The 27,993-nt window shown below is 44.5% G+C and overlaps 1 protein-coding gene across 4 annotated transcripts in view; it reads right to left on the bottom strand.

Annotated features, from left to right (window-relative positions):
* The window catches only part of RFTN1 (raftlin, lipid raft linker 1), a 197,882-nt gene that overhangs the window by 49,224 nt on the left and 120,665 nt on the right, over positions 1 to 27,993 (bottom strand). For all 4 annotated transcript variants that reach the window (XM_046676243.1, XM_046676250.1, XM_046676226.1 and 1 more), the window contains exon 5: positions 7,565 to 7,922. In XM_046676243.1, coding sequence (XP_046532199.1) covers positions 7,565 to 7,922 — 358 coding nt within the window. The remainder of the gene's footprint in view (positions 1 to 7,564; positions 7,923 to 27,993) is intronic.

Raw genomic sequence — 27,993 nt, 5'->3', positions numbered from 1 at the left:
TTGTACAGTGAGGTGTCTGAGAAAAGGACATAGTAGACACTTCTAGAAATTCATACAAAGGTGTTTTGAAAGGAAAAGCAGACATATTTGGGTGAGAGCTGGTCTTCAAAAAAAAAAGTAAATGTGCAGAGGCACATAAAAACAAAAATACGGCTGTAATTCCAGGAAACTTGTACACCCCCGAACTCACTATTTATAAACTGCAGTGGTGTTTCCTGGGGCCGAACACATAATACTTAATCAAGTACATCAAAAATACATCATTGATATGTAAAAATAAATATGTTCCAGTAAATGAGGGTTCCTGCCTGGAGTGGCAGGTCGCTCAAACAGCCAAGCAGGCGCGGGAAGCACGGCGCCGAGCTTTCTGTTCCTTGCTTTATAGCTCAGTTCTTCAAAAATCAATACTCACTCCCACCCAGCAGCTGACCCACGCCTGCCATACGTGCTGCCGGCCATGAGTGAGCACTATCGGCCTCGGGGAGCCGATACTTGGAATTTCAATCTAAGTCTGAAGGTCTATTTTTGTGTTACTCATTTAGTCAAGCAATCAGAGTTCATCCAGCTTAAAAAGCTTTGGTTACACAGTCTGGTCAGGAATATGCTTTGGTTTACAAAAATATCTATTTGGATAATAAGAAAAGCCTCACTTTTCTTTTAAGGAAACATTTTAAAGGTCATAAACAATGGCTGATATTAGCACAAAGGACAAAGCACATTCACGCTCCCTGCAGGAGACACCCGGCCTAGACCCACATGCTGGGACGCTGTATCCCATATTTCACAATTTTTGCAGTATCCAAATGCTAGCTGAATTATTACTTCTTAAAATGGATTCACTTTCCTTTATTTAAATAAATGCATTTAAAAAGGAAACTTTGCTTCATGATTATAAAGGAAACAACTACCACTTGCCATAAACAGGAGGGAAGGATAAGGCACGTTAACACCAAATATGCCCATCCAAGTAACATCTAAAATTATCTCACATAGTTTTTGTAATCTGGGACAAAGGAAGGCTTTTCAAAGCCCAATCTGAGCACATATCAGCAGAGATCTCTGGGGAGCAGTAGTGGGCCACGAGACTTTGTCATCAGCAACAGTGAAGCTAACAGGGGAGTCATTTCAAGCTATCCATTGGATAGAACCAACTAGGAAGGGAAGGTGCCCATCTTCACAAGTGGCCACCTGGATTTTAACAATTGACTTTGGCCTATTCATCATCCCTACCCCAAATTACCTTTCTCAGTCCACTTGCCTGACTCCAGCCAGTAAACACTTTCACAAGAGAAATTAGATCTTGGCGTACAGAGCTGGCAATCACTCAACTATTTTGTGACTTTGAAATACACACATTAGGAATGGAGTCATGCAGAGAAAGGTTTGTAATGGTGGGGAACTAAGCTATAGATTGGAGCTGGGAGACAGGAGGTGATCAGGCCTTTTCCAGTCCTAGGTGCCAGAGGTTCAAATAAAAGCCACAGCTACTAAAGTCAAGAGGAGAAGCAATGGGATTTCCTCAAAAGCAGACCTTGTAAGTTTTGGGTACAAGTAGTTTTTCTGGGAAGTGATCCCAGGAAAGAGAGTGAGGGAGTAGGGATGGAAAATAGGGAAGCAACGAAAGCCAATGGAAGGGACATTAACGATCAGCTTACGTCTACAGCAATCGGGGCCCCTGAGACACCATACAGAACACACTGCAGGTTGTCCTACCAAGGGGCAAGGAAGCTGGGGCATTTGTCCTCAGCGACTGGGGGCCACTCCTGAGGCATTAATTCCCAGGGCAGCTGGCCTGCGGGCGTGTTCCCACTCCAGAGAACGCCTGCCAGGAGAGGCCAAGAAAGCTGACCGCAGGTGACCTCAAGGTGGGCCAGAGGACCAGTCGCCATGGTATGCTATGGTCAAGCATAGACACACACAAACGAAAAAGAAAAAGAAATCACAGCCTCTATGTGGGAGAAGTAAGTGGGGAATTTGGAAACGGCCAAAGTCCAAAAGTGCATGACAACACTTGATCATGCAGAAGGATTCCCCATGAGAGACAAAAACACAACTTTCCCAAATGTGTAACGAAACAGAAAAAGGGGAAGGCCAAAAGGAGAAGCGAGAACACTGGGCTTGGGGTGGAGGTGGATGCTGCAGTGCTGACGGCGCCCCCCCTTTCCCGCTGGAGCCTCCCCAGGGTGGAGGACCAAAGGCAGAGACAGAAATACATTTTTTAGGAAGGAAAGGAAACACTGTTAGAATCAAGAGCCTCCGAAGCATTAGTAGTGATAAAATATTAGGAGAAAGCTGATTTCAGATGTGTAAGCCTTTGCTCCACTCCCCTGCCCCACTGTCTCCCTGGCCACGATCCTCTCTATTCACATGGAAACCAGCCAAGAGAAACTGACCCAAAATGATGCCCTTTGATGTTTTAATATTCTGATTCTCCAACACACATCCTTACATGAGCAGGCACCAGGGATTCCAAAAAGAAGCCCCGCATTTGTTTAAATTTTCTCAGCTGCTCTGTGACTCTGCCATGACCCCAGTTGCAAGATTTTTCCAGACATGGGACAGAAAGTCCCAAAGGAGGGGGAAGGCATTGTTTCTAAGAATGTTCTGAGAACAGCTGAAGAACTGGCCTGGCAGAGCACCCCAAGAACATCAGGACTGTCTTTTCTTATATTTCTATTTCTGTCTTGTTCTTTCTCTTTCCCCCTGACGGGGGGGTCCTTGCCTTGTGCCATTTAGATCCCCTGTGTCCAGAAAGGTCCCTGTAATATGGTAGGTGCTGCAAATGTCTGCTGGATTGACCTAAATCACACAAGTACGGGAAGCTAGCGGAGGAAGAAGGGGTGTGGGGCTCATGGGGTGCTGCCAGCCTGATAGCCAGGTCCACTCAGGCCTTCTCTGCCCCTTGGGAATGGGAAGGAACGAGGCAGATGCCCAGCTGTGAGGCCAGTGCCAGGCAGCAGGGACTTAGGCACGGGATGGCAGTCTGCAGTCCGTCTGCAGGAAGGGCCCAGAGAGCCCGTGACTTGCAGGTAATAGGGAAGCTGGTTGGGTCCTGGTGGTCCAGGAGACCTCCAGGCTGGAGGGAAGGGAGGGTTCAGAGTCTGGCTTAAAGGGTGGGGCTCCAAGGCCTAGACTGGGAGAAGGAGGAGGCTGGCGAGTTAGCTGGGTGGGAAGGAACAAGTGGGAGTCAGACTTGGCCTGGTAGGTGGACCAAGTGGGGTCTAAGGTCTACTGAGGTCAGGGGCAGGTGAGCCAAGATGAATGGTTTGCACTGGGAAGGCAGCGCCATGAGTGCCATGGTGGGAAGAGAGGGCCTCGGGCCTGTCCAGATTCCTGAATCTGGGAGCAGGCTGCCTCAGGCTTTGATGGGGCTCTGGTACTAGAAGCTTGGCACCTCTGGGCCTGGGGGAGGCCTGATTGCCAGAGCAAATTGTGGGACCCACTGCATGTACAGCAATCCACAGAGTCCACGTGTAAGGATGACGACAGCCACAGGCACGTGTCCTGTACTTACCAGGGCTGTTCACCTTCACCATCTCACGTGACTCCCCCAAGCTCCACAGGAGGGGCTGCATCGGTTCTGTGCCCAGAAGCCTTAAGCGGATCCCCCAGAAATCACAAGCTAAGCGGCAAAGCCAAGAGTCTTTCAAACCCCAAACTCTGGGCTGTTTCCCAGATCGAACAAGAGGCTAATTTCATCAAGACACAGAAGCAGGAGCTGATGACCACAGGTAGGAGCTCAGTAGCTGTTTGTTAATGGACTGAGTGAAGGCCAGAAAGATGATGGCAGGTGGCAGATTTGGGAGGGGGCAGAACCACAGGGTAGAACCATCCTGGGGGTGCAGGGAGGGGAGGATACTGGCCCAGCAATGGAAAGGGGGCCAGGCATCAGAAAAGCCAGACTCAGGAGGGTACCTCCTCTCTCCCCGACCATGAGCTGGCTGCCAAGGAGGCTAGGGCACTAAAGCCCCTCGGCCAGGCAGCACTGCTGGGATCATGGGCTCCGGCTTCTGGCTGGCATTTCTAAGCATCCTAACCGAGCAGGTGCAGAGCAGGAAGGGCAGTGCTTGGAAGACTTTTCAGTATTATTCTGGTGACAATGAGAACAATCTGAATTTGTGTGAACCCCTCTGGCCTCCTTATTCTCCGACTGAGGTTGCAGCTACAGAGACACTGAAGGAAGGACAAGATGGACGGGAACGTTGGAGGCCACGACAGAAGTGACAGTGGACGTCTGTGCCGCCTTCCTAACCTTTCCCTGTGCTGGCCTGTTCACGTCAAATGAAGAAAGCAAGCTCCTCACCCACAGAAATGCATCACAAGGGGCTGTGCACGCTCTTCTGAGTGGAGCTGCTGGGGCTGTGTGTGTGCTCATGATGAAGGGAGCACGGGGCTGTCCCCACCCCAGCTCAGGTGATCTCTGCACAGTACAGACACCAAACCAACAGGAAAGTCCCCGGGACGAGGAAATACAAGTCAATGAGCTGGAAGAAAACCACATGATGGGCCTCCCGAGGGGCCTGCGTAGGCAAAGAGGGCACAACCCCTGGAGCAGAGTGGCCCAGAGCCCAGGGGACGGGGAGGGGCAACTGCCCTGTTTCCGGATGGAGGATTCTCTGCAAGCCCCAGCTGAGCAGCCGCAGCGTCGACTCCGAGGCTCCCCGAGGCCTCCTATAAAGGAAATAAATTAAACGAGGAGAAGAGGAGGGGAGGGAGACTCCCTCTGGATTTTTTTTAATTGTCTTGCTGTGATTGCCTATTTAAGCCCACCTGGCAGAAAGAGGAGTAAAAACACTTCACCGTCCTTAGGGGGCCCTGAGAGAAAGGCGAGCTGGAAGCTGAGCAAGCAGCAGAGAGGGGAAGCTGGGGGTGGGGCGGTGATGCGCCTGGACTTCCCAGGGAAGGAAACAAGGACAGGAGACTTCCCAGGAAAAAGATTAGGAGGGAAGCTGGGGTCGGGTGAGGGCCATGACCAGTGAGGACAGGGTCCCTGGACGTTCGGCCTTCAGGGGGACTGAATGCTCAAGCTACGAGATAAAACTTAACTCTAGGAGGGCATGCAAGGTATCTTTCCTTATCTGTGAAATGGGCATAATAAGAGTATCTTCTGTCTTAAAGCTGTTGTGAGGTGTAATCCAAGAGGACACATGAGAAGAACTTACAGTGCTTTACTCAGAGGGCTGCCGCCATGGTGACTGCTGTCTGTCCATCCCCCGAAAGCCCATGCATGTGCACTGGTAGCCCTGTGTGTGTGTATTAACTGATGAAAAAATCCAAAGGCTCATTTATTCCACAAAAAGAGGAATAAAGGATAACAGTCAGCTGCCCAAATTTCAGAGAGACCTCCTCAGCAAAGAGGTAAGCATTGTGTGTGGACAACAGACAGCTGCCTACCTAGTGAGATGGGCAGGGGGTACTGCAACACCCTCCACAGTTGAAGTTCCCCTCCACAGGGGAGTTGACCGCCTCCAGAAACACACACATTACTCCATTATTCCCCAGGAAGAGGAATGGATCTTGGAGGCAAAGGAATCCTGGAGAAAGATGGATTCTGAAACGTGGGAAGTATCTGAAAACTGCCGAGGGAACCTCAGTATTCACTGCCCCCTTCTCAAAGCCAGGCTTCTAAGCAGAGGTGCAGTCAACGGTCAGGAGGACTCAGCCCACGTCCCAGTAATAACAGCTCTCACTTCTGAGTCAAGCAGTGCTAGGCGTTTTAAATGTACATCTCACTTAATCTGTCAACAAAAAACTATCTTTTTATCCTTATTTTACAGGGTAAGAAACTGAGGCACAGAAGGGTATCTTGCCCAAGACTGCCCATCTAGAAGATGGCAGCCTGGAATGTAAACTGAGTCTGCGTTCTTAACCACTATGCTACCCGCCTCTCCATGACTCCTGCCCTTCTGAAGCCTCACCCTCCCACGGCCCTGGGTGGTAGAGAAGGGTTCTAAGGAGGCCCATCTTCCTTCACAGGATTCTGAGCACACATCCAGCTCAACAGCAATGAGAAGATGGAATTTTCTAGAATAAGCCTTGGACATTCACCAGGAGGCACACACAGGGCCTAAATGTGCTCTCAGCTACTCTGGAGGGAGCAGAAGTCTACCTCCAACAGTATGAAAAGTCCCACGAAGGAAGAGCTCTACTTCAGTACACATTCAGGAAGGATCCAGGCCTTGATTAGACAACAGTCTTAATATATCCCAGCACTGGGGTGTGCCAGTCTCTCCCTCTAAATCAACTTTGCGAATAAGCCCCAGAATGAACCATCCCACAATTTTCTTTTCAGGAAGAAGTGGCATAATAAAAGAAATGATTTCACCTTCTTTTCTATTCTCAAAGCCTTAACTGTTCCTCACCATTTATAAGAGGCTAATCTCAATAAATAAATAAATAATAAATAATAACCATAAATAAATAATAACCACATTAATCAAGGAGATGATCCAGAAAAGCTACAGAGAAAGGCCTCCTAAGGCCTGGGGGTCTCCTCCTGTCAGTCTTGTTATTTATGCACCTTCCAAAGGCCAGAGGAGGCCTCGAGCTCATCTAGCGCCCTGCTCTTGGGAAACGGCTGGATGCTAGATTTCCCAGAGAAAGAAGAGGAAAGGGAATTATGGGAAATGAAGAGAAACTACACTCCCTGTCAACTGAGGGCCTCAGTAAATCTTGTTATAGGGTTTTACATGGGACAGACCAGGTAGAGAGGTGTAATTAAAGGGATAATGGTTAAGCCCACCTGGGGTCACCTGCTGAATCTACCAATTTCAACAGTACCCTCTAAATCTCAGTCAACTCCACTGTAAAATGGGCAATGACAGGGCTCGCCCACGTCCGAGGGCTATAGGGAGAAGGAAGAGATCAGTCGTATAAAATGCTTATTGGCACAGGGCCCGCTATGCAGGAAGTGCTAACAAATGTCAGCTATTATCATCCTGGTTGTGTTATTTGAAATCCAACCTAAAGCACAGGCTCTAACGGCCATTACAACGTGATTAAGAGGATTCCCAGACTGGTGGCCTCTCCTTGGCAGAGTGTTCTCTCCACGGTGCTGATCTGTCAACTATATAAATGCCCTGAAATCTGGTTGTTTACAGCCCAGGCACCTGAATCACCAGTCTCCTGCATGATTGGTCCTCAACTGGCTTTCTTGACTTCTTTCTTTAGGCAGACATTCAAAATAAGCAGACCAAGAGTGGCGTGTACATTCTGCAATGGTGCCCGGCATGTTAATGCTTCTGGTGTGAGAACAGGGTCGTTCAAGGGCAGTGCGGGAGCAGGGGGGGGGATGAAATAACTTGAGTTCTAGATTCTACTTCAAACGTGACATTTGGAAGCACCTGGAGGTCAGTTTCATGTGGTTCTGCTGCCCGAAGTCAAAGCTTCAGTAAGTAAGCAGTCAGAAGGCCCACAAAGACTGCTTGATGAAGTTTCTCCAGTTCGATGAACTACTGTCTCGACACTGCAATTCCATTTCTTTTCCTAAAATGCTGTGGGGATTACTGAAAAGCTGTTAGCCTCTCTTTAAGCAGGTCAAAGGTGCCAGCACCGACATACTTACTTCCCGAGAGTGGCTCTTCATGCACTTCCGAGGGGTCACCATCCTGTCCATCCAGAGCCTGGCTCACCCCGCATGGTGACAATCCAGTACCATCCCCCTCTGCTGAGGGCAAGCTGGGTTGCCGGGCACCGGGCGCCTCCTCTCCTGGGCCCTGGTTGGGCTCTGCGCTTCCATGCATCTGTCCTGGAGCACTGCACACGTCCACAGCCCCCGGGCTCTCCTTCTCCCCACACCCGCCCGGCTCCTTTTTCGCATCTCTGGCTTCCCCCGGGGGACTGCTGCCTGCAGAGTTCACGGGGCCACGGTGCTGAGGTATGACACCGACGAATTTCAGGCCCCGACTCGCAGCCTCCTGGATCTGTGAGGCAAACAAAACAAAGGGAACCAAGTGAATGGGACGTTCTTTCAAAATGGGGTGGGGGCGGGGGACACACGCAACATCCAAAATGCCTCCTTGGAGGCCTTTGAGGATATTTCAGTTTGAACATGAAATCTATCAGAGGCTCCATGTCCTCAATGCAGTGGCCACACCCTAACCCTGGGCAGACTGGGGACAGACAGCGTCGGGCTTATTGTTTTCAACTATGAAAAAATAAAGCATTTGGCTATGAAGAGCTGGCATTACCTCTCATTGAAACACTGCTTTAATCTCTATTAGTTGGTTTTTTCTGAGAGGCTGAAAAAGGGTTCTAAAAAGATGAGCTGGAACAAAGCATTTGAAAGAGGAAGTTCATCTTGGTAACAGTTTATTTTTTCTGATGAATCACCTACTTCCTGCCAATCAGGCTACTGTATGAAACAGTATGTCTATATAACCATATACTAACTACCAGATGACATTTTATGATCCAAAGAGCTTCCTCTTTTAAATAATTGCTTTGGCAGAGAAGGGCAGAGGTGGAGAAAACCACTGCTGTGCGAAAGCTGATGCCACACTCGCCGCCAGAGCGGGATCTGAGGACACCTGCCCGTGGTGTTCTCCATCCCAGGTGAAGCCAAAGGAGCCAGAATAGCTCGCCCTGCCCACAGGCATTGCTCCGGCAGACCCGTGACTCTCCAGACCATGGTGCACACCATCCAGCCTACCTAACTCGAAACTTCCGTCTCACTTCCTGGGCCTGCAAGATGGGAGACTAACGGCCACACTGAGGACTGTGGCGCTTTAGCTCTCCCCTCCCTATAAAAGACCCCCAGGCAACTGAATTTAATAGTCACAGGTGAAAGAAAAATTGAAAGTAATAGACTAATAAAATGATGCAAGAGCCGCCCAAACTAGAAGATGGGCTTTAGGAGGCTCTGGGCAAGGATACTCAAGTCGCTTTACAAATAAATCGGGAAGTGGAGACCTCAGAGCTGTTAAAGTCTTAGTCATCAACCCCTCAGCAAATGACCTCAGAAAATGAGGCCTCTGCAGTGGTCATCCTCTGTCATGTAAGAATTAGGAAGACATGCCAGCATGGAGCTACTCTCCCTAAGGGAGAAGCAAGACTTGGCAGCCCTCCTTGGAGGAACCACCCTAACTTTAAGCAGAAGGTCATTTTAGTTCAACCCTGCACATTCTAGAAAACAATCGAGAGCAGTTGCAAATATGCAGTCCAGTCTTTCTATATAGTCTAGCCTGTGCTAGACATAATAATAGTAGTAATTATCTTCTATTGCAGACCTACTATGTGCCAGGCACTACATTAGGCATTTTACATAAATTGTTTGTTTAGTCCTTCAATGATCCTGCATGGGATCACTATCTCCATTTCAGGTGAGGACACTGAGGCCCAGAGACATTAAAGTCATAAAGCAAGCAGTGAGAAGCCAGGGTTCAAAGCCAGGTCTGGCCCAGGCCAAGTTCATTGTCTCAACCACAAGACCAAATGGATATATCTCAAGGCATCAAGTACATACATGTTCTTGGACATGCATGTGTCTACACACATGCCCACGGTTGGCCCAATTCACTCTTCAAAATTAAAAAAACAAAAAACTTAAGGTCATCTTTTCCATTCCAAAAATTTATTTTTCACTCTGTCTGCGATATCCTCCTACTTTTAGAAATTACTGGCACAGGGCCAATAAAAGCTTATAAAAAAAGACACAGGTAGCAAAAATTTTAAAAGAAAAGAGTGGGGAGATGATTATACCAAAGAACTTTAGGTTAAGGGAGTTACTGCATACAAAACTTGGCTCTGAGCTTCCTGGCAACATAGGCAAAAAGAGAAATGCAATGGATTTTACAGCCCTCACATGAAATAAGGAAACACACCTGGTCAATAAAAGAGAAGCGTAATTTGCTCGTAAGGAACAGAGAAATTTGTTGTCTAACTCTTACAGAGATATGGAGCAAAATTTTATAGAAAATGAAGAGACCTTCTTCTTAGACCATTTCTATATTCTAAACTCTCGATAGAAGGTGAAGACACTATGCTAAGCACAGGTCTTTGAAGGCCCTTTTATGTGGAGCTAAAGTAATCCAGGTGATTGACAGATGTGGACAACTGCAACAGACGGCAGCCTTCTAAACTGCGCCAGCGCCTGGGCACCGGGCCAGTGTGGTACCCACTTCTCAAGCTCCCGCTGCAGACGGGTGAGATGGCTTCTCTCTAGTCTTGGCTGTCCGCGAAAGGAGGCTGCAGCCTGCGCCTCTGCAGAAGGGCTTGGGAAGACTGGCTTTTCACTTAGCTTGAACACGTTATGCAAATTCTCAACACACTAAGCCTGCAGTCAACATAAACTAAACTTGCACAAATTTCTACATCTGAGAAAATAATTTCCAGGTGTAGCTCCTCCACGCAGGACAATTAGCTATTTCCCCCCAAAGTGCAGACCGTTGTTTCAGCTCTCCAGCCCCCTGCATCCCAGTCTGGCTCTCTCCCTAATAAACGCCAAGTCCGAGTCTCTCCATCTGCTCAGTGCTTGAGAAATGGGTGACCCGAGGCCCCAGCCTTGCACGGGCCCCTGCCACCAGCTCCTCACCACAGAGGAAGCAGCTGTGAGCTGAAGCATTTTTAAAACTGGTCCCATGAGGGCTCAACCATAGGCCAGTCTCAACTTGAGTCACGGGGTTTGAAGGCAGATAGGCCTGGTTTGGAGGCCCAGCTGTCTGACTCACTGGCTTGGGGAACCAGAGTGTGCTACGTGAGCTTTCTGTGCTTGTTTTCTCATTGATAAAGTGGGGGAAATCATATTTCCCTTGGCAGTGCTCTGAAGATTAGACATTATGTATGGCAGGGGTGCCGAAGGACAGAGCACAGAGAAGGTACTCGTGGCCACTGTTATTGCTCTGCCCTCTCTCCTTATCCGCCCCAGGCCTCTGCGGTCCTGCAGAGATGGCTGAGAGTCATCCAGAGTGAGGAGGCGGGGACTCTGGACACAGGGCATCATCCCGGCCCTCTCCTTCCTCACTGGGACTTGAGGAATCAGAGAGGCGTTGACATAAATCAGACATGTGTCCTTCTCCCACAACAAACTGGACAACCACAGTCCTTTGTCCTGCTGTACTGCAAACCCATCCTCTAGGCCAGGGGTTCTCAAAACGTAGGCCCACATGAGCAGCATCAGCACCACCTGGGAACTTGTCAGAAATGCAGATTCTCAGGTCCCACTGAATCAGAAACTCAGAGATTTACGTTTCAGCAAGCCCTCCAGGTGATTCCAACGCATCCTAAAGTTTGAGACTCACTGTCCTGGAATATACATTCCAGAGGGCAGGAGTTTGTGCACTGCTGTGTCCCCAGTGCTGGAATGATGTCCGACACATAGCAGGTGCTCAGTAAGTATCTGCTGAATGAATGAATGAATGAATGAATGAATGAATACACTAAATAATGAGTGAACACACATGTCTCCTCTCCCAGAATGAGCTCCTTGAAGGTAGGGATGGAGATGGATTAATTTTTCAGCTCCAAAATCCAACAAACATTCATTAAGTCCCCACACTGACCAACATTGCCTTTAGGTGCTAGGGATAAAAAATAGAAGTCCCGACTCTCTTACTGTAAACAGACTTTAAAAATAATTACACTAACACGGCACAATAATGCTTCAATTATAATGTCACATAAAAAAATCAAGATTCTAAAATTCATAGACACAGTAATATGATGGCTATACAATATTTCTGTTTGTGGGCAATTTTTAAAAATTTATCTAATAAGCATGCATATTACTTTTATAGTTGAAAAGAGTAAATATTCCAAAACTGTCTCATAGAGGGTGATAAACGCAGTAATAGATGTAAAAGTACAGAAATGCAAGTGATTATTTCTGCTTGAAGGGGAGTCTGAGAAAAGTTTCTCACAGAAGGTCAGGGCTGTAATGAATGGACTGCTGTGATACAACAGGGAGAGGTGAGGAGTATGGCAGAACTGGAGTGTGTATGCTTCACCTTAAACATTCAAATTCAATTTCTTTTTTCAAAATATAGTGGCTAGACAAAATCTATTTGGGGACCAAAGCTGCAAGAAGCTTTGAAGGATGAATAAGAATTCACCAGATGGGTGAAAGAAAGGGAGAAGGGCAATGCAGGTAAAGAGAAGGAAGCATAAACACTGGCAAAGGCTAGATGGTGTTGCAATAGCCTCATGTGTTGAGGAAACTTCTAGAAATATTTCTGAAACACGACCTGAGAAGCCAGGAGTACCCAGAAATGAGGTTGGACTGGAAATGACAAGGGCCATATCACAGATGTCACTGGATATCATGCCAACCAGGCTGGGACTTCACGCTGCAGGCCAGCATATCCCCAACATTTGTGCTACAGTAACCCCAAGGCAAAAGAGAGTGGGGGTCTGAGGGCAAAGCACAAGATTTCTTTGAATGCTCATCTTTTCTCTTAAACATTAATGAAACTTTTGTATTGCACCATAGTGCTGCATGGTATCAAAACTTTTAAAAAGATGCCAAAGTTAAACAGCAGAGATCCCCCCCAACTCCAACCCCAAGCCGTCCAAAGAAGGTCATGTCTCAGGAATCTGGAAGATCTTTGTGTATAAATCTTTGTCTGCAGCTCTGCTTACTTCCTCCGGGTGCATTCCTGGAAGTGGAGTTAATGGGTCAAGGGATATTAACTTTTCAAAGGCTTGGTACAGGCTGCCAAATCATTTACCAGAAAGGGTGAGTAGTCCTTTTTAACCAGAAGAACCGCATTTAGATTTTATAAAGATCAATGTTTGGCTAGACTCTAGGGGCCTTGACACTTCTGGTTTTCTACCTTATTCTAGAATGCATAGGCACTTTCTTTTCTCTTTTTCGTGAAGTCATTTGACTATGTTTGTCAAACTGAACCCTGTTTGTTTCTCATTCACTCATGTATTCATTTGTCCATTCATAACCTTCACTGAGCAAGCCTAATGCACATCATAATGGCAGGCACTAGATGGAGTCCATCAGGGTTCATCCTTGGCGACTAGCTCTCTTCACTCTACACTCCCTGTGATGACCTCCACTCACCCGGGTTTAGCCACTAGTCATATGTTAATTATTCCAAAATTTGGAATCCCCAGCCCTGACTTTCCTCTGGGGTTCAGACCTGTACTACCAATGATCACAGCTCATGGGTCCACCATGGACCTTGTCTCTCAAACTGGAGTCGAGGGGTCTTTCTTACCTCTTCCTTTTCTCTATTCCTGTGTATCAACTCACCACCTCCTGCCAGATTCATCCCCCAATGTTTCTGGAACCCCTCCTTCATTCTCCCTATGTCCCAGATCACTTTACTTTAGGAGCTCATCGTCTGTTGCCGGACACCACCATTACTTCAAGCTACGCCAGGTCTTCACGGGCATGGAGTCAAACCAACATGGAAGATCAAATCACAAATACTCAGGCCATCTTGGTTAAGGAATTCCCCACAGCCTGTCACGGGCATGCCCATAAAATTTCTCTAACAACTGTGATTAGTTAAAACAAGAACTGTTCACATTGTACAACTCTTCTACACAGAAGTCTAACATGCATTATCTTAGGCTTCAAAATAATCCCTCACAGAAGAGGAAACGGGCTCTGAGACCGTTCCATGACCGGTCAAATTTCACAGGGCTAATCACGGGCGAAGCCCGGATGTGACTCTGGGTCTCCTGAATCTAAGCACTCTTTCCACTTTCCACAATCCGGCCTGGGCCAAGAAGCCCAGCTGGACACTGGTTTAAACCAAAACACACCCTTACCACTCTCTTCTTACTTCTGCTGCATTTAGGAACCATGCCACCCTGAACACTTAAACGAGTGACAATCGCTGGTTTAGGCACCAAAATTAAATAAGATCATTTGCAACTGATCCAAGACTTCATTCAACTGCTCTATAATGAGTAAGAACAAATTGCACGGTAACTATATTTTCCCAAACCTAAAATCAGGGATCAGCATGTGAAAAAGATTTCTTTTTTCTATATTTATGCCTATACAAAGTCTCAACATATTGTAAAAAATTATATCATCTTTGGTTACATATTTAAAGAATCACTTTTATCAAAAATAACAACATGACATTGGAATATCCCCAAAAACTCTAGGACATATTGTCGGTTACTCTCCTTTCAAAATGAATACCATGCTGCTAATGATAAGCACAAATATACACTTTGTCTAGCGTTCGTATTTGTGTTTCAGAGTATTATATCAGGTAGGGTGAAAACAGTTAGGGATAAATGGGACGTGGGCTGAATTTAGTAAAAATGAAAGCTATGGGTAACATAGAAAAAGGAGCAGAAAAGGTTCCTGCTGACCAGTCAATAGGAACTGAGCATCCACGGGCCATATTAGATTGCATAGGTGAAGGGTCAGAGACAGTCTAAGACCATTTTGTCTGAATCTAATGAAGAAGGTCTTATGCTTAATTTTAGGCGTCAATTTGGCTAAACTATGGTGACTAGTTGTTTGCTTAACACTAGTCTAGATGTTGCTGTAAAGATATTTTTTAGATGTGATTATCATCTACAGTCTGCTGACTTTAAGTAGAGCAGATCACTCTCCATAACGTGGGCGGGCTTCACCCCATCAGTTGAAGGCCTCGAGAGCACAGACTGAGGTTTTCTGAAGAAGGAATTCTGCCTCCAGACAACAACAGCCTGAGTTTTCAACCTTTAGACTCAAGACTTGCAACATCACTCTCACCTGAACTTCTAACCTGCCAGGCGGCCCTGAAGATTTTGCACTTGCCAACTCCCACAATTGCACGAGTCAATTCCTGAAAATAAATCAGTCTCAATCTCAGTCTCTCTCAGCTAGATAGATACATAGATAGATAGATGGATAGATAGATAGATAGATAATGCTATCAGTTCTGTTTCTCCAGAGGACTCTAGTATAGGAGGAAAATAGGTAAAGGGAGTGAGGGGAATAAGACAGCCCAGGGCAGGCTGATGGAGCTCTCCAAATCTAAACCCGACTCGGTGTGAAATGAAGAGATGGCTAAGAGCTCCCAAAGGCAGTGAGAGAGCATGTGCCCCAACAGGAACAAGACCACTAGGACTTAATCTGGTATTGATTCAAGGTCCCGAGGAGAAACTGGAGTGTAGCAAGAAGGTTGACAGCGGTCGCTGTTGCCCACGTAAAGGCAATTTTCCCGCCATGTTTTCAGGTGAGGGAAGATAAATCTTTAACGGGTACATTTAATTTCTGCAAGTTACTGCTGTTTCTAACTTCATGATGAACTTAATGAAATGCCTGTAACTAATAAGCTAATTAATGCTGGAAATCAGAAACAAACTGACTTTTTCAAAATATAGCGCTGTGCTGTCCAATATGGTAGCCACTAGCCAAGTGTGGCTATTTAAATTTAAAATAATGCAAATAAAATAAAGGTAAAACTCCAATTCCTCAGTCGCACTAGCCACATTTTAAGTGTTCCATAGCCACATGCGGCTGGTGAGCACAGTATTGGAGAGTGAGGACAGAGAACATTTGCATCATCACAGAAAGTTCTACTGGATAACCGCTGCTATGGAATATAATAAATCATATAAAATACAAAGTAATAGAAACAGCGTTTCCAACAATGATTTCAGAGGCATATAACATAGGGTAAAGATCAAGACTCACACACACATGCATCCCAAATAGATCCTAGACCAGACCACTGCCCACTCTGACCCTCCCTCATAACTCATGGGTCACCTTTCCATGACAGCTGACATTTTAAAGTCTTAGGGGATCCATGAAATACACAGGGAACCAACAAACAGAGGCATGTGCTATATATTAAGAACAGGCGCAAAAACACTGTTCTGGGTTGCACGGTTACACATGAGTCTTTACGGTGAATATTTTATCATACACACATAACCCTTCTCACCTTTCGTCACCTCAACTCTCGTACAACTTTCTGAAAAAGGAGGTTCAAAAATAACACGGGTTTTAGCTCAAGTCTGAAGCTGCCTTTAGTTCCAACATGTTAACACTTGGCTTCACGAATTGAAACATTTACTGAGCACTGCTGGTATTATGGGACCAAAAGGAAAGATCAAGCAGACCTTCTGGTGTCGTGGTTTTCTCTTTTAATGACTGACAGGTCTTAGAATGAGCCCTAGACAAGGAATCTGAGACCTAAAGCTTTGGACCCAGCCCTGTCACTCACTAGCTATGTTACTGGTCAACTCAGTTGATTTATCTGAACCTCAGTTTCCTCATCTATAAATGGGGATAATAATATCCATTCATTCATTCCACAACTATTTACTCAATATCTACTATGTGCTGGGCACTAGGTGCTAGGGGAACCATAATGAGCCAAACAGGTACCAACCCTGACCTCCTGGATTTAATAAGTGTTTGTCTAACTCAAGAGGTAACTGAGCAGCTCTAAAGAGTTACCATGTTCCATCCTTCTCACACTGTCTATGCTCAGTTTGAGGGACCACTGCTTGCCTTAAGTCCCTGGTGGGGTTGGGGCTGGGGAGAAGAGGTACTCCTTCATTCTCCTCTGCTATTGGTGGTGATTTGGCGGGAAGCTAGGGAAATGATGAAAGAACTTAGAAAACTGTAAACATTCTTAAAAACAAAAGGAAGAGACGGGTTCCAGTGTCTGGTGGGAGCAGAGAATGGATCACCCTTGGTGTCTCTGTTCAGAGCAGGCAAAAAAAATTCTGACAAAAGGAATTTTGCTGGCCCTCAATATCTCTGTTAATTAACTCAGTTCTTTCACTTAGATTGTGCTTATCATTTCACAATTCATTGAAAATAGAGTGCATGGGAGTCAGAAATCACTAGACCTGAGAGGAAGTGCTATTACGCTCCCATCCCTCAAAAATCTTCACCTAGCTCTTAGTGCCTCTGAAAACCAACCCATGAGAAGATCCCAACCTGATGTCAAAAGTCTAAATCAGAGACCCAAAAGAGAAGTGAACAAGGAAAGGCCTATCTGTAAGGAACAACCCAATGGTGTCTGAAAGAGCAAGTGCCCAGCAGGGTAGGGCCAGAGCCGGAGAACCAGCACCTCCAGCACCGTGAGGAAACTTTTTCCAAATCTTGCCCCTACTTTTCTTTATTTGTTGGCATCATTCCTCTTTCTTATCTAGGGCCAATTTTCTCCATGTGGCAGAAAATGTGGCCATTGCCAATTTCTGAATTTTTCTGCTTACAGCTTACCTACTGGAGATAGAATGTCTAAACTTCCTGGTTACGCACAAGCAAAAGATTGCAGGGAAGGGCTCTGAGTGGCTCAGCTCAGATCAGGTGTCCACTTCTGGGCCAATCAGCTCTGGCTAGGGGCAGGCTGGCTCCTACGGAAATCACACAGCTGAATTGTGAGAACAAAGCAGCTCTCAGAAGAAAAGGAATTTCAGGGCAGACAAAATAAAAATTTAAATATCTATCATGTAGAGACATCATCTGATGTGAAATAAAATCTGAAATTTGTTCAGTACTCATACGTACCAAAATGAAGAAGAGAATATAAGTGTTATATAAGGCAACTGATATTTAAGCCAAACCAAACTGAGCAAATAAATTCATATCTATCACAACAATGTTGATATATTTTGGTCCAAGTGGTTCATAGCTCTAAGTTCTTTTGCCTGCAAAGACACAGCATTCTTCTCCTTCACACAGGGTGTCTACATATCTCCATGAGGTCTGCTCAAGACGTTTTTCCCCCCGTCTTTATTGAGGTACCACTGAAGACTGCTTTTTAAGAATACTTTCTGGAATCAATGTCCAACCCCCAACCATCTCACTACACAGAGCAGTGTGCCATCACAGATGTAACAGATCAGGAATGGCATAATGGAAAGAGTCACCACACTGGATCAGACGGTGTCACCTCCGGCAGATTTTCACTGGCTGTGCAAATCCCTAATCTCCCTCAATGTATGCCCATCAGCAGAACTGAGCACGTATGTGGTTGTCTGTGCTCAGACCAGGATCCTGGAGCAAAAGCAACGACCTTGGCCCATGAGAGCTGCCGTCATCCAGGTGGGAGCACTGAGGCACAAGAACTGGCAGGAGAATCTTTCATCTCCCGCCAAGGCTGCGAGACCCCCCCAGGCTTGCACCAACGCCTGTGCACACCCACAAAGGAAGGGGGTCAATCGAATCTCAAAACATTATATTACCAAAGCATTTAAGGAGACTTTCATCATAGTCTCATGGGAAAGTCAAAGAATGTGTGCTGGACTTCACAGTTTGGTAGTTTTGTCGCTGCCAAAATCCATGGCTGATAAAGTAACCTTCCCCAGGTGGAATCTGGGGACACAGAAATGGCTTGGGGGAAAGATTCCCAGAGGGAACAAGGCTAGTGAAGGCACAGAGGTAAGAAAGCATCATAAATTACGCAGAGAAAAGCAAACGTCCAGTGTGCCTGCACCAAAACTCCATAATCGCAATAGCTTCATCTCCTGAGAGCCTACTATGTGCCAAACACTGTTTTAACGGCTTGACATGGATTAACTCATTTAATCCTTATAATAACAGCAAGAATTCTTTTTTATCTCCATGTCATAGATGAGAAAACTGAGGCACAGAGAGGCTACACAACTTGTCCAAGGTCACACAGCTAGTAAATGGCAGGTAGAATTCAACCTAGACAGTCTAGTGCCAGAGACCATATTCCTACCTGTTATACTGCTCAGCACTGTATTTGCCATAGTGTATCCTAGACTCTAAACTACCCTGTGAAATACCAGGGCCGGATCTTGAAGAGTGCTGAATCTTTAGAGTTCGGACTTTTTATCCTGTAGGCAATGAGATGCCATTACTGTTTCTGAGCAGCAGTGACGTAATCAGGCCGATCCCAAGGAAAATTTATCTGTCCACAGGATGTGGTATGGATTGAGGGGGCGGGTCACGGAAGTCAGCAGTCAGGAGGCAAAGAGAGTAGTTGGGGGCCTGGGAGTCACTGCAGAGCTCGTGGGAGAGGTCACAGAGCCTAGACTTGCCATGGGAAAGGATGTGAGGGGGAGAGGGGAGACCTAAGTAGAGACAGCAGCCTGCTGACTAAAAGGTGATACACCACGGGGCTCTGATATGTTAAAAAAACTGGTCACCTATCGTCCAAACAAGGACTATTAAAAATTAGGCTGTGACGACAGGCAAGAGCTAGAACTCTCCAAGTAAACCAAGACAGAGGGTCACTTAACTAAACAGGACCAGCAGTGAAGACCCAGAAAGCTGCTTTAAAAAAGATGCAGATGACTGCTCTTCTCGTCATTCCCGGTCCAGTACCTGATGGCTTCTTCAATTTCTCTCCTGCTGTTACATCCTGGGCTGTCTCTGCCTGGCCCTTCCCACAAATGTCAAATCCATCCGATCCACTCAAGGTCCCAACATGGAAGGCTCAAGGTCTTCCATCTTCTGGAGAGCACACAAAATGGAAGAACTCACGCTAGGGACCTGGCACAAGCAAACGGAATTATAGGCGTAATCAACAACGCCTTAAAAGGAACACCCACTGAACGCCTAAAGCAAAACCACAAAAACCACAGATACACCTATAGATAACCAGACAGAATGCAGACCTGGATAAGATAAGGAAGCAGCATAAAAGGAAGAGATGATGGAACACTGACACCAGCAAGTCATCCCGGAGAGAGGACGACATGCTCCTGGTTGCCTTGCTGGTTCCCGTGCCTCTCACTGTCCCTTTTGGCTGGACCGATTTCCTGTTCCAATTGCTGGATCGTGCCAAGGATTTTGTGGACTTGGGCTCATAACCCTCTGCATATTGAATGCTGTGCTTGGTGTTAGTTAATGTGTTCTTATGATACTCATATGATTGAATGTGTGATGTTTGATTGAGTCTCTATAAAGGAACGCCAGGTTGTTGCCACCGTTCCTGGACCTCAGTCGCTTGTGACAAGATCCTTTGAATTCACCGCAGTAAATTCTGGCATTGTGGAAAGACACAAAAGTGAGTGGATGGTCCATTATTAATGGCTCATTACACGTCCAGACCACTAGCCAACACTCTGCTGACCTGCGGTCCCACCATCCACCCCTAGCCAGCTATCTTGTCATTCCCCTTGGGGTGCCCTGGCCCACCCCCTGTCACTCCCCTCCACCATCACAAGCCTTTGATTTTGACCATTCAAAGTTCATTCCCATCCGGGGCCTCAGCACTTGCAGCTTCCTCTATTTGGGATGCCGTTCCACTCAATCTCCCCATGGTTGGTTTCTCCTTGTTACCATGGTCTTCTCTTCCCATTTATGGCCTTCCCTGAAATCCCAGTCTAAAGATGGTCACCCAGTGACACTTCAGCATATCTTTTTAATTTTCATCATATCACTTATTGCAACATATCTTTTTTACTAACTTATTGTCTGTCTTTCCCAGTTGAATGATAGTTCCGTGAGGGCAGAAACACTGTCTATTTTGTGCTCCGCTATGTCCCAGCATCTAAAACAGCTCCTGGTACCTAATAAGTACTCGATAAACATTTATTAAAGGAATGAATAAGTAAGAAATTAAATTTGCAGAACCTCAGGTTACTTCTAAGTGTAAACTTCTATGAGTTTACCATTTTGGGAAATATCCACCTGGGGCCAATAATGTTTTGCAAATATACTTGTCTGAGATTTTGAAAATCTGAACTTCGTTTGCTACTTGTATCACTTTAACAGCAGAGAAAACTGAGGAGGGCTACAGAAATTACAGGGTTGCACGTCCAGGGGTACAACTCAAGAAAGCAATCCTGTCAAAATAAAATTATTTGCACTACCTAGGTTTCCAGTCCATCTCTTAACAAACCTAGTCAATCTTCCCCTTAGGAAAAAGAAGATACGCAGCAACAATGTGTTAATATCAGTACTTCTTATCAAGGTAAAAAATGCCTCATAACTGGCATTCCTCTGGGCCTCCTTTCATAAAGGCATTACCTAAGACAAGGCAATGCATTTCCTACCAAAAAAAAAAAAAAAAAGAATAGAAAAGAAAAACTCAGCTAGAATCCAGAATCCTGAAGCCACTGAGGTGGACAACCCCAATTTTATACTTTGGTAACACCAGTGACTCCTGAATTACAAGCCTGGGGCAAAGAACCCCGAGGGCTATTAAGATTCTTGAGAATGTTCTGGAATACCAGTTTTAGAGTCTTCATGGAACTCAAATCTCAGCACCACAGTAAATGAATTAGGGAAAAGAACCTAAGTCTAAAGAACTTTGACCAGGAGCAGATGCTTCTGTTCACACCAGGCTGCTCTATCATCCAGGATTCGTGACATCCGCCCGCCCCCCCCAACATTTCCCTGACTTACATAGGCTCCCACAACATTAACAACGGCACTTTAACAAAACATTGAGATGGTGTGGTTGGACCAATGCTATCCTAGTTTTAACCCTTGGTTAAAAAAAAACTTTTCTATTCCCATGACTCCAGACCAACAAAAATATAACAGTCCTAATGGCATTTGAAACCCCCGTGGTAAACAGAACAGTTAGACTAAGTACTTGGGGATGGTTTTCATTACAATGTGCTAAAGAAATGAATCTTTTATTGTTCTTTTGTAAACACCCTGGAGAACCCGGGATGGTTTTCTGGAAGATGGAAAAGATTTGAGAGAGTTTCAGATCTCATGAAGATATGCGATCTCTTTGAGTAACAAATAGGGGTTTTTTGGGGGGAAGGGGGGGAAGACTCTGCATTTATGACTGTTGGGAATTAAAGATTATTTTCAATGCCCAATAAACCTTATATTCAATACTCAACTTTTTATTTCCACTCCTTGCCTTCAATTTTATTTATTCCATATTAGCCCTGCATGGTCTCAAAGTTCTCTCCTAGTGGAATGAACCATAAATGAAGATAGCATGTCTTAATTCATGTATGTGGCAGACTGTATTTTCCAAAGATGGCCACAACAATATTTCCCATCCCACACGGTCTGCTAGAACCTTGCCATTCCCCCATCAGGAGGCGGAGTCTATGTCCCTCTACTTGAACCAGTATGGGCCTCCACTAACAAGTGAGGTGAAAAGGATGCTATGGGACTTTTGAGGCCTGGTCATAGTAATTCCATAAACTTCCATCTTGTTTTCTCAGGATGCTTGTTTTAAGAACCTAGCCATCATGTTTTGAGGAGGACCAAGCAGTCTGTGGAGAGGAGTGTAGCCTGCAACAACTTGCCAGCCATCTGAGTGCGCCATGTTGAAAGTGGATCCACCAGTCACTGACACGCCACCCCAGGTGATACCAGGTGGAGCAGAGATTAGCCGCTTCTGCCAAGTCCTGCCCAGGGTGGAGAAGTGTGAGCAAAATAAACGACTATTGTTGTTGTAAACCACTATGTTTTGGAGTGGTTTGTTCCCCAGCAATAGACATCCTTTTAAAATACAGAAATCCTCACTAATTCACACCCATGGGAAGATACCAGACTGCAGCAATTTCTTAAAGTGAAATCCACGATCCTCTATAAAGGATGCAGATAGCAGCACTCTCAATGAAGCAGAATGTGAATAAGGATAACACAAATACTTCCAAGGAGTGGGCCTTTAGGGACTTGCTTTAATAAAGAGGTAAGAGCAGTTTGTAATGAGTCTCTGAGTTTGTGATGATGCACCCGAACTGCTGGAACAAGCGGGTGCCTGAGGTAAGCCCTGAGCCTGCAGAGTGCCTTCCTTACATTATTAATTGGCTGAGCAAACCTGTAGGCAAATGTAGGCTCAGTCCTTGTTTATCTCAAGTTACAACTGTGCAGAACATGAATTAATGATGATGTCTTACTATTCAAGAGCAACACAGGATGATGCTCACATTCCCAGGCACCGTCAGAGTCAGAAAGGGATGCAGAGATTCCTGTGCTTGAGGCTTCCAAAAAAGTCCATGGGTATTATTCCTAAGGCGTCATCAAGAGAATCTTCCGCCGCCCTCTGGGGGGGTGTCTCAGAAGTTTAGAGTAGCAACCGCCTCTCTCATCCAAAATGGGAAGTCAGTGAAATAAAGTTTCCACACCAACTAAACGATGAAGAGTTCCATCAAAAACTAACTTTACTTCTACCAGGAATATATTTAAACATTTTCTTTTAAAGTTTTTCCATCTCCTCAGGTATTTGCCTTCTGACTTCTATTCCCCGTATCCTCCACATCCCAACCTTTTTCTCTCTGAAGAAGCTTTCTTTACAGAAACGTCGTTGACTGCCTTCTGCTCAGTAACATCCTTATCACCCCACCAATAACATCCTTACTACCCCCACCAACAACATCCCTATCACTGCCACCAAGAACATCCCTACTTAGAGAAAATGTGGTATATGTATACAATGGACTATTATTCAACTATTAAAAAGGAGGAAATCCTGCCATTTGCAACCACATGGATGGACCTTGAGGGATTATGCTAAGTGAGACAACTCAGACAGAAAAAGACAAATACTGGATGATCTCACTTACAAGCAGAATCTAAAAAAGTCAAACTCATAGAAACAGATTAGAATGGTGGTTACCAGGGGCTAAAGGGGTAGGGACATAGGGAGATGTTGGTCAAAGGGTAGAAATCTCCAGTTAAAAGATGAATACATTCCAGGAACGTAATGTACACCATGGTGATTATAGTTAACAATACTGTATGTATTGTATAATTGAAATTTGATAAGAGAGATGTTAATATTCTCACGACAACAAAAAAGATAACAATAGATGTGTTAACTAAACTTAAGGTGGTAATCACTTCACAATTTATAGGTACATCGAATCATCATGTTGTATACCTTAAAGCTACATGATGCTATTTGTCAATTATATCTCAATAAAGCTGGGAAAAAAATAAGATTCCTGCTATATAAAATCCCTATCACCCCAAACAATAACATCCCCACTACCCATCCTCCCCAGCCACCTTCTCAAGACCTAGGAATTCTGCTACAAGGCTAATAGAATGAAGCTATAGATTGGGAAGTAATTAATTCAATGGGAAACCTTAGTTTAATCTATTTTCTCTTATTACTTAGGCTAGATTTATAATAATCAATTATTAGAAGACTTGGGCCATTTGTCCACACATACATATCTTGTGTTACTTCTACAGATTACAGCACCACCCACATAACGGTAATCAATCTTATTTTTCAGTCTCTCAAACCCTTAAGAACAGAAGTGATCCAACAAATGAATCACTTAAAGTTTAGTTTTCTTCACGACAGATGTTTTCCATTGGAGTGTCAGAAGGTAACGTTTACTTAAAAAATGTTTACCTTAAAAAAAGAAAAAAAAAACTTGTAAAAATAATAGCCCTTGTATTGAACTCCAATTACAGTTATTAGTTGAGGGTGGAGACAAAAATAGTTATCAATCAACAAACATTGACGTACTGGATGAAGAGCACAGGGAATAAGATGCGCCCGGCACAATTCACAAAATGAGGGCCTACGACACCAAAACTCAGCATGCCACCCTCATAAACCTGAATTAATCAAAGAAACCTCTTTGATAATGAGGGATACACATAAAAGCCAGACTGATGACAGAATCAGAGTATTAGAGATTCTCAAGGAACAAAAGTCTCATTTTACAGAGAAGAAAACCAAGAATTCGAGAAAGCGATGTGCCCCGCCTAAGTGATTGCCCAAGTGATGAATTAAGCAGCACGTTTCCTTTACTGGAATCAGGAGAAAATTCTGGAATTGGTCTTTTCAAGTTCCAGATTTCTCCATGAGGAGGCAAGTCAGTTTCAGTAACTGAAAACTTTGTGTCCCAGTGCTTCCCCTCCCTCCACTTCCCGGAAGCCATCTCCACACGGCTGACCCATCCTAATGGGACCCAGCTCTCCGAGTGGGAATTCTCCCAAAGGCAGAAGAGGGGAAAACCTTACATGGGTTGTAATGCTGTCAAACTGGCTCTCAAAACCCTCAGAGAAGATTCCACATAATCTCAAGCAATAAAAGTGAAACCTTCCAGTTTGGGGGGAAAATACGGCAGGCAGTCTAACTGCCTTCCGGGATAAATTCCAGGACCAACTGCCACAAGGTTAGTCCAAATTCCCACACACTCATTATCTGTGCTGGATCCCAGACAAATCCGGCAGACAGGAGGTCTCACCGAGTGAGGATGTTCAGCACCTCTGAACAACGCAGATGGGAAAGTTCAACCTGCGTGTAAACCCGTTAACTACCACATGTGTTCACTGACAGCGCACAATTAGCACTCAAAACATGTGCCATCTCATATATATCTATATGCATGCATGCCACTTTAGAAACTTTCCCAGTGATAACAGCAAATTCCATATTTGTAAATGTGTCTGCTGGGAAGTATGAAGTAGAAATGGTGACATATAACCACCCTCCTAAGTCACTTCCAAGGAGGACTTACGCAACAGGTTTCAACCACCCCAAACGCTGAAAAAGGCTACTTGCAAGTTGCAGGAAAAAATTAAAAGTATGAATGTCCGTCTACTTTATCTCCACTGCATGACCTCTGAAAGCATCTGCTCCCATATGATTCTGAGAGCTCTGAAGCCTTGGAAATTCCTGGGCTCTCGCTCTTTCATTCCATAGATATTCATTGAGCGTCGACTATATGACCTACATTCTTCTCGCCATGGAAAAAAGAGACAACAAACAATAAACATAATAAGTGAAAAGAGTAAAGCATCTTAGGAAGTGAAAAGAGCTGGAGATAAAAGAGAAAAAAGAAGCGAGAATGACTAGGATGGGGAGCGGCATGGAATAAGGAGCTCTTTTAAACATGATGGGCAGGGTGGGCGGGCGCATGGAGAAGGGGAACTTGAGCAAAGATAGGAAGGAAGTGAAGGAGTTAGTCAAGCGGGTATCTTGGGGAGGAAGGTCCATAAAAGTTGTCTCCCCTGTAAGAGTCAGACCAATATTCAATACCCACAACATGATAACCCCATTCACAGTCGGCGGGAAGGGGAAATACACAGTCCATATACACTACATCTCCTGGATAGATCCTGGGTTTACTCCCCAAATGTTACTTCTCAGAAAAGAGGGAATTACTTTATACATTTACGGACTTTTACAAAGTCTCTCACAATACAGGGACGCTCGGTCACTATTTTGCACAACAAAGCGCTTACTAGGGAAAACAGGTTCATCAAGGCTGGTTTGGGACCTTTATTAAAGTCATCTGACGGACTTAGCTTTTTTTTAAATGAGGGAAATGTATTTAACAAAAACTTAAAATAACTCCTATAGCATGAAACAAAATTTTGGGTGCTATAGTAAGCAGGCTTCCCAAAGACCACTTTTAAAGAGGAATGCAGGAATTCTATACATGATGAAAAGGAACAAATTACTGGGACATGGATGAATCTTACAGACAGAGTGTGGAGCAATAGATGCCATTTATAAAAGACTCCACTGATTGATATAAAGTTCAAAACCAGGCGAAGCTAACCTTTGGCGTTAGAAACTAGACGGAGGCTGCGGGTGGGGCGGGCAGAGGGGGAAGTGATGGGAGAGGCCCCAGGCAGGGCTTTGAGCTGTTCTATTTCTGGATCTGGGTCCTGGTTACCAGGTGCATTCATTTTGTGCAAACTCACCGAGCTGTGCACTTCAGATTTATGCGCTCTCCTGTATTTATGTTGTCTTTAATAAAAAGAGACTTTTCCCTTTTTTAAGAGCAATGCAGAGTAAGTGGTTGCATTAAGGAGATTTCTTCTTTACATAGGAGCTGGATAGGAAAAAATGGCTATCCTAATGTTACAAGAATGAGCACTTAGGACTTGGGATAGAGTCTCTAGCGAGAACATCATTCATAAATTTTAAAAGTGCCGAATTCCAAACAATTTGGATGCATGTAAATAGGATGAATTTGAAACCTGTGTTAGATGCTCCTAAAAGTCACTCTGGTGACGATAGAGACACCGAAGCAAAGATGCATGGAAAGTGTAGGAATAAAATTGCTTCGTGAGATGAAAACCTGGGAGGCAAAACACTATTTCCAAATTTGTATATTTTTATATAATTTAAAATATGTATATACAAATTAATTAATGATTAATTTTACAAACAAAAATTTAATTATTTTAAATATATACTTTTTGGATGTTTTCATGAGGAAAATTTTCTTTGGTTGTTTAATAAATGCTATACACGGCTCCTTGTTCCTTGTGGCTGTCAAGACTCATTATCACAAATATTTTGTGTCAACTGAGAAAACATGGAAAACTGAAAACTATTTAAATCAAAGAGTCCTACAGAACTATGCTGTCCAAGACAGTAGCCGCTAGCCACAGGTGACAACCAAGGACTTATAATGTGGCTAATGCGACCAACGAGCTGAATTTTAACTTTATTGAATTTTAATTAATTTAAACTTAAATTTAAAAACCGAAGCAGTATGAAATATTTTTCTGTTAAACACAACTTTATTTTGTAGGACATTTCACTTTCATTATTGAAGATTTAGTGTCCAAATTGAGATGTGATACAAGTATAAAATATACATCTGATATCTAAGATTCACTTTGTTAAAAAAAGTACATGAAAGATTTCATGACATATTAAAAAACATATTTTGGATGTATTGGGTTAAATAAAATGTATTACTAGGGGCCAGCCCCGCAGCCAAGTGGCTAAGTTCATGCTCTCCGCTTCAGTGGCTCAGGGTTTTGCTGGTTCGGATCCTGGGCGCAGTGGACATGACACCGCTCATTGGGCCACGCTGAGGTGGCGTCCCACGTGCCACAACTAGAAGGTCCTACAACTGAAATATACAACTATGTACTGGGGGTGGATTTGGAGAGAAGAAGGAAAAAAAAAAAAGATTGGCAACAGATGTTAACTCAGGTGCCAATCTTCAAAAAAACAAAAACGTATTACTAAAATTAATTTCACCATTGTTTTGACTTTTTTAATATGGCTACTGACTTTTTAATTAAAAAATTAATTTACTAAAATTTTAAATTATATAAGTGGCTCAAATTATATTCTATTGGACACTACTGCTAAGGAATAAAATGTCACTTTTGACTAGTGACTACAGGCAAGAGATAAAAGAATGAGAAACCAAAGCTAGAAAAACCAATATATTTGAAGATCTGATTAATAA

Source organism: Equus quagga, chromosome 1 (genome assembly GCF_021613505.1).
Source record: "Equus quagga isolate Etosha38 chromosome 1, UCLA_HA_Equagga_1.0, whole genome shotgun sequence".
NCBI classification, from domain to species: Eukaryota; Metazoa; Chordata; class Mammalia; order Perissodactyla; family Equidae; genus Equus; species Equus quagga.
Note: the sequence above shows the minus strand (reverse complement) of the source record. Positions and strands in the feature narration are given on the sequence as shown.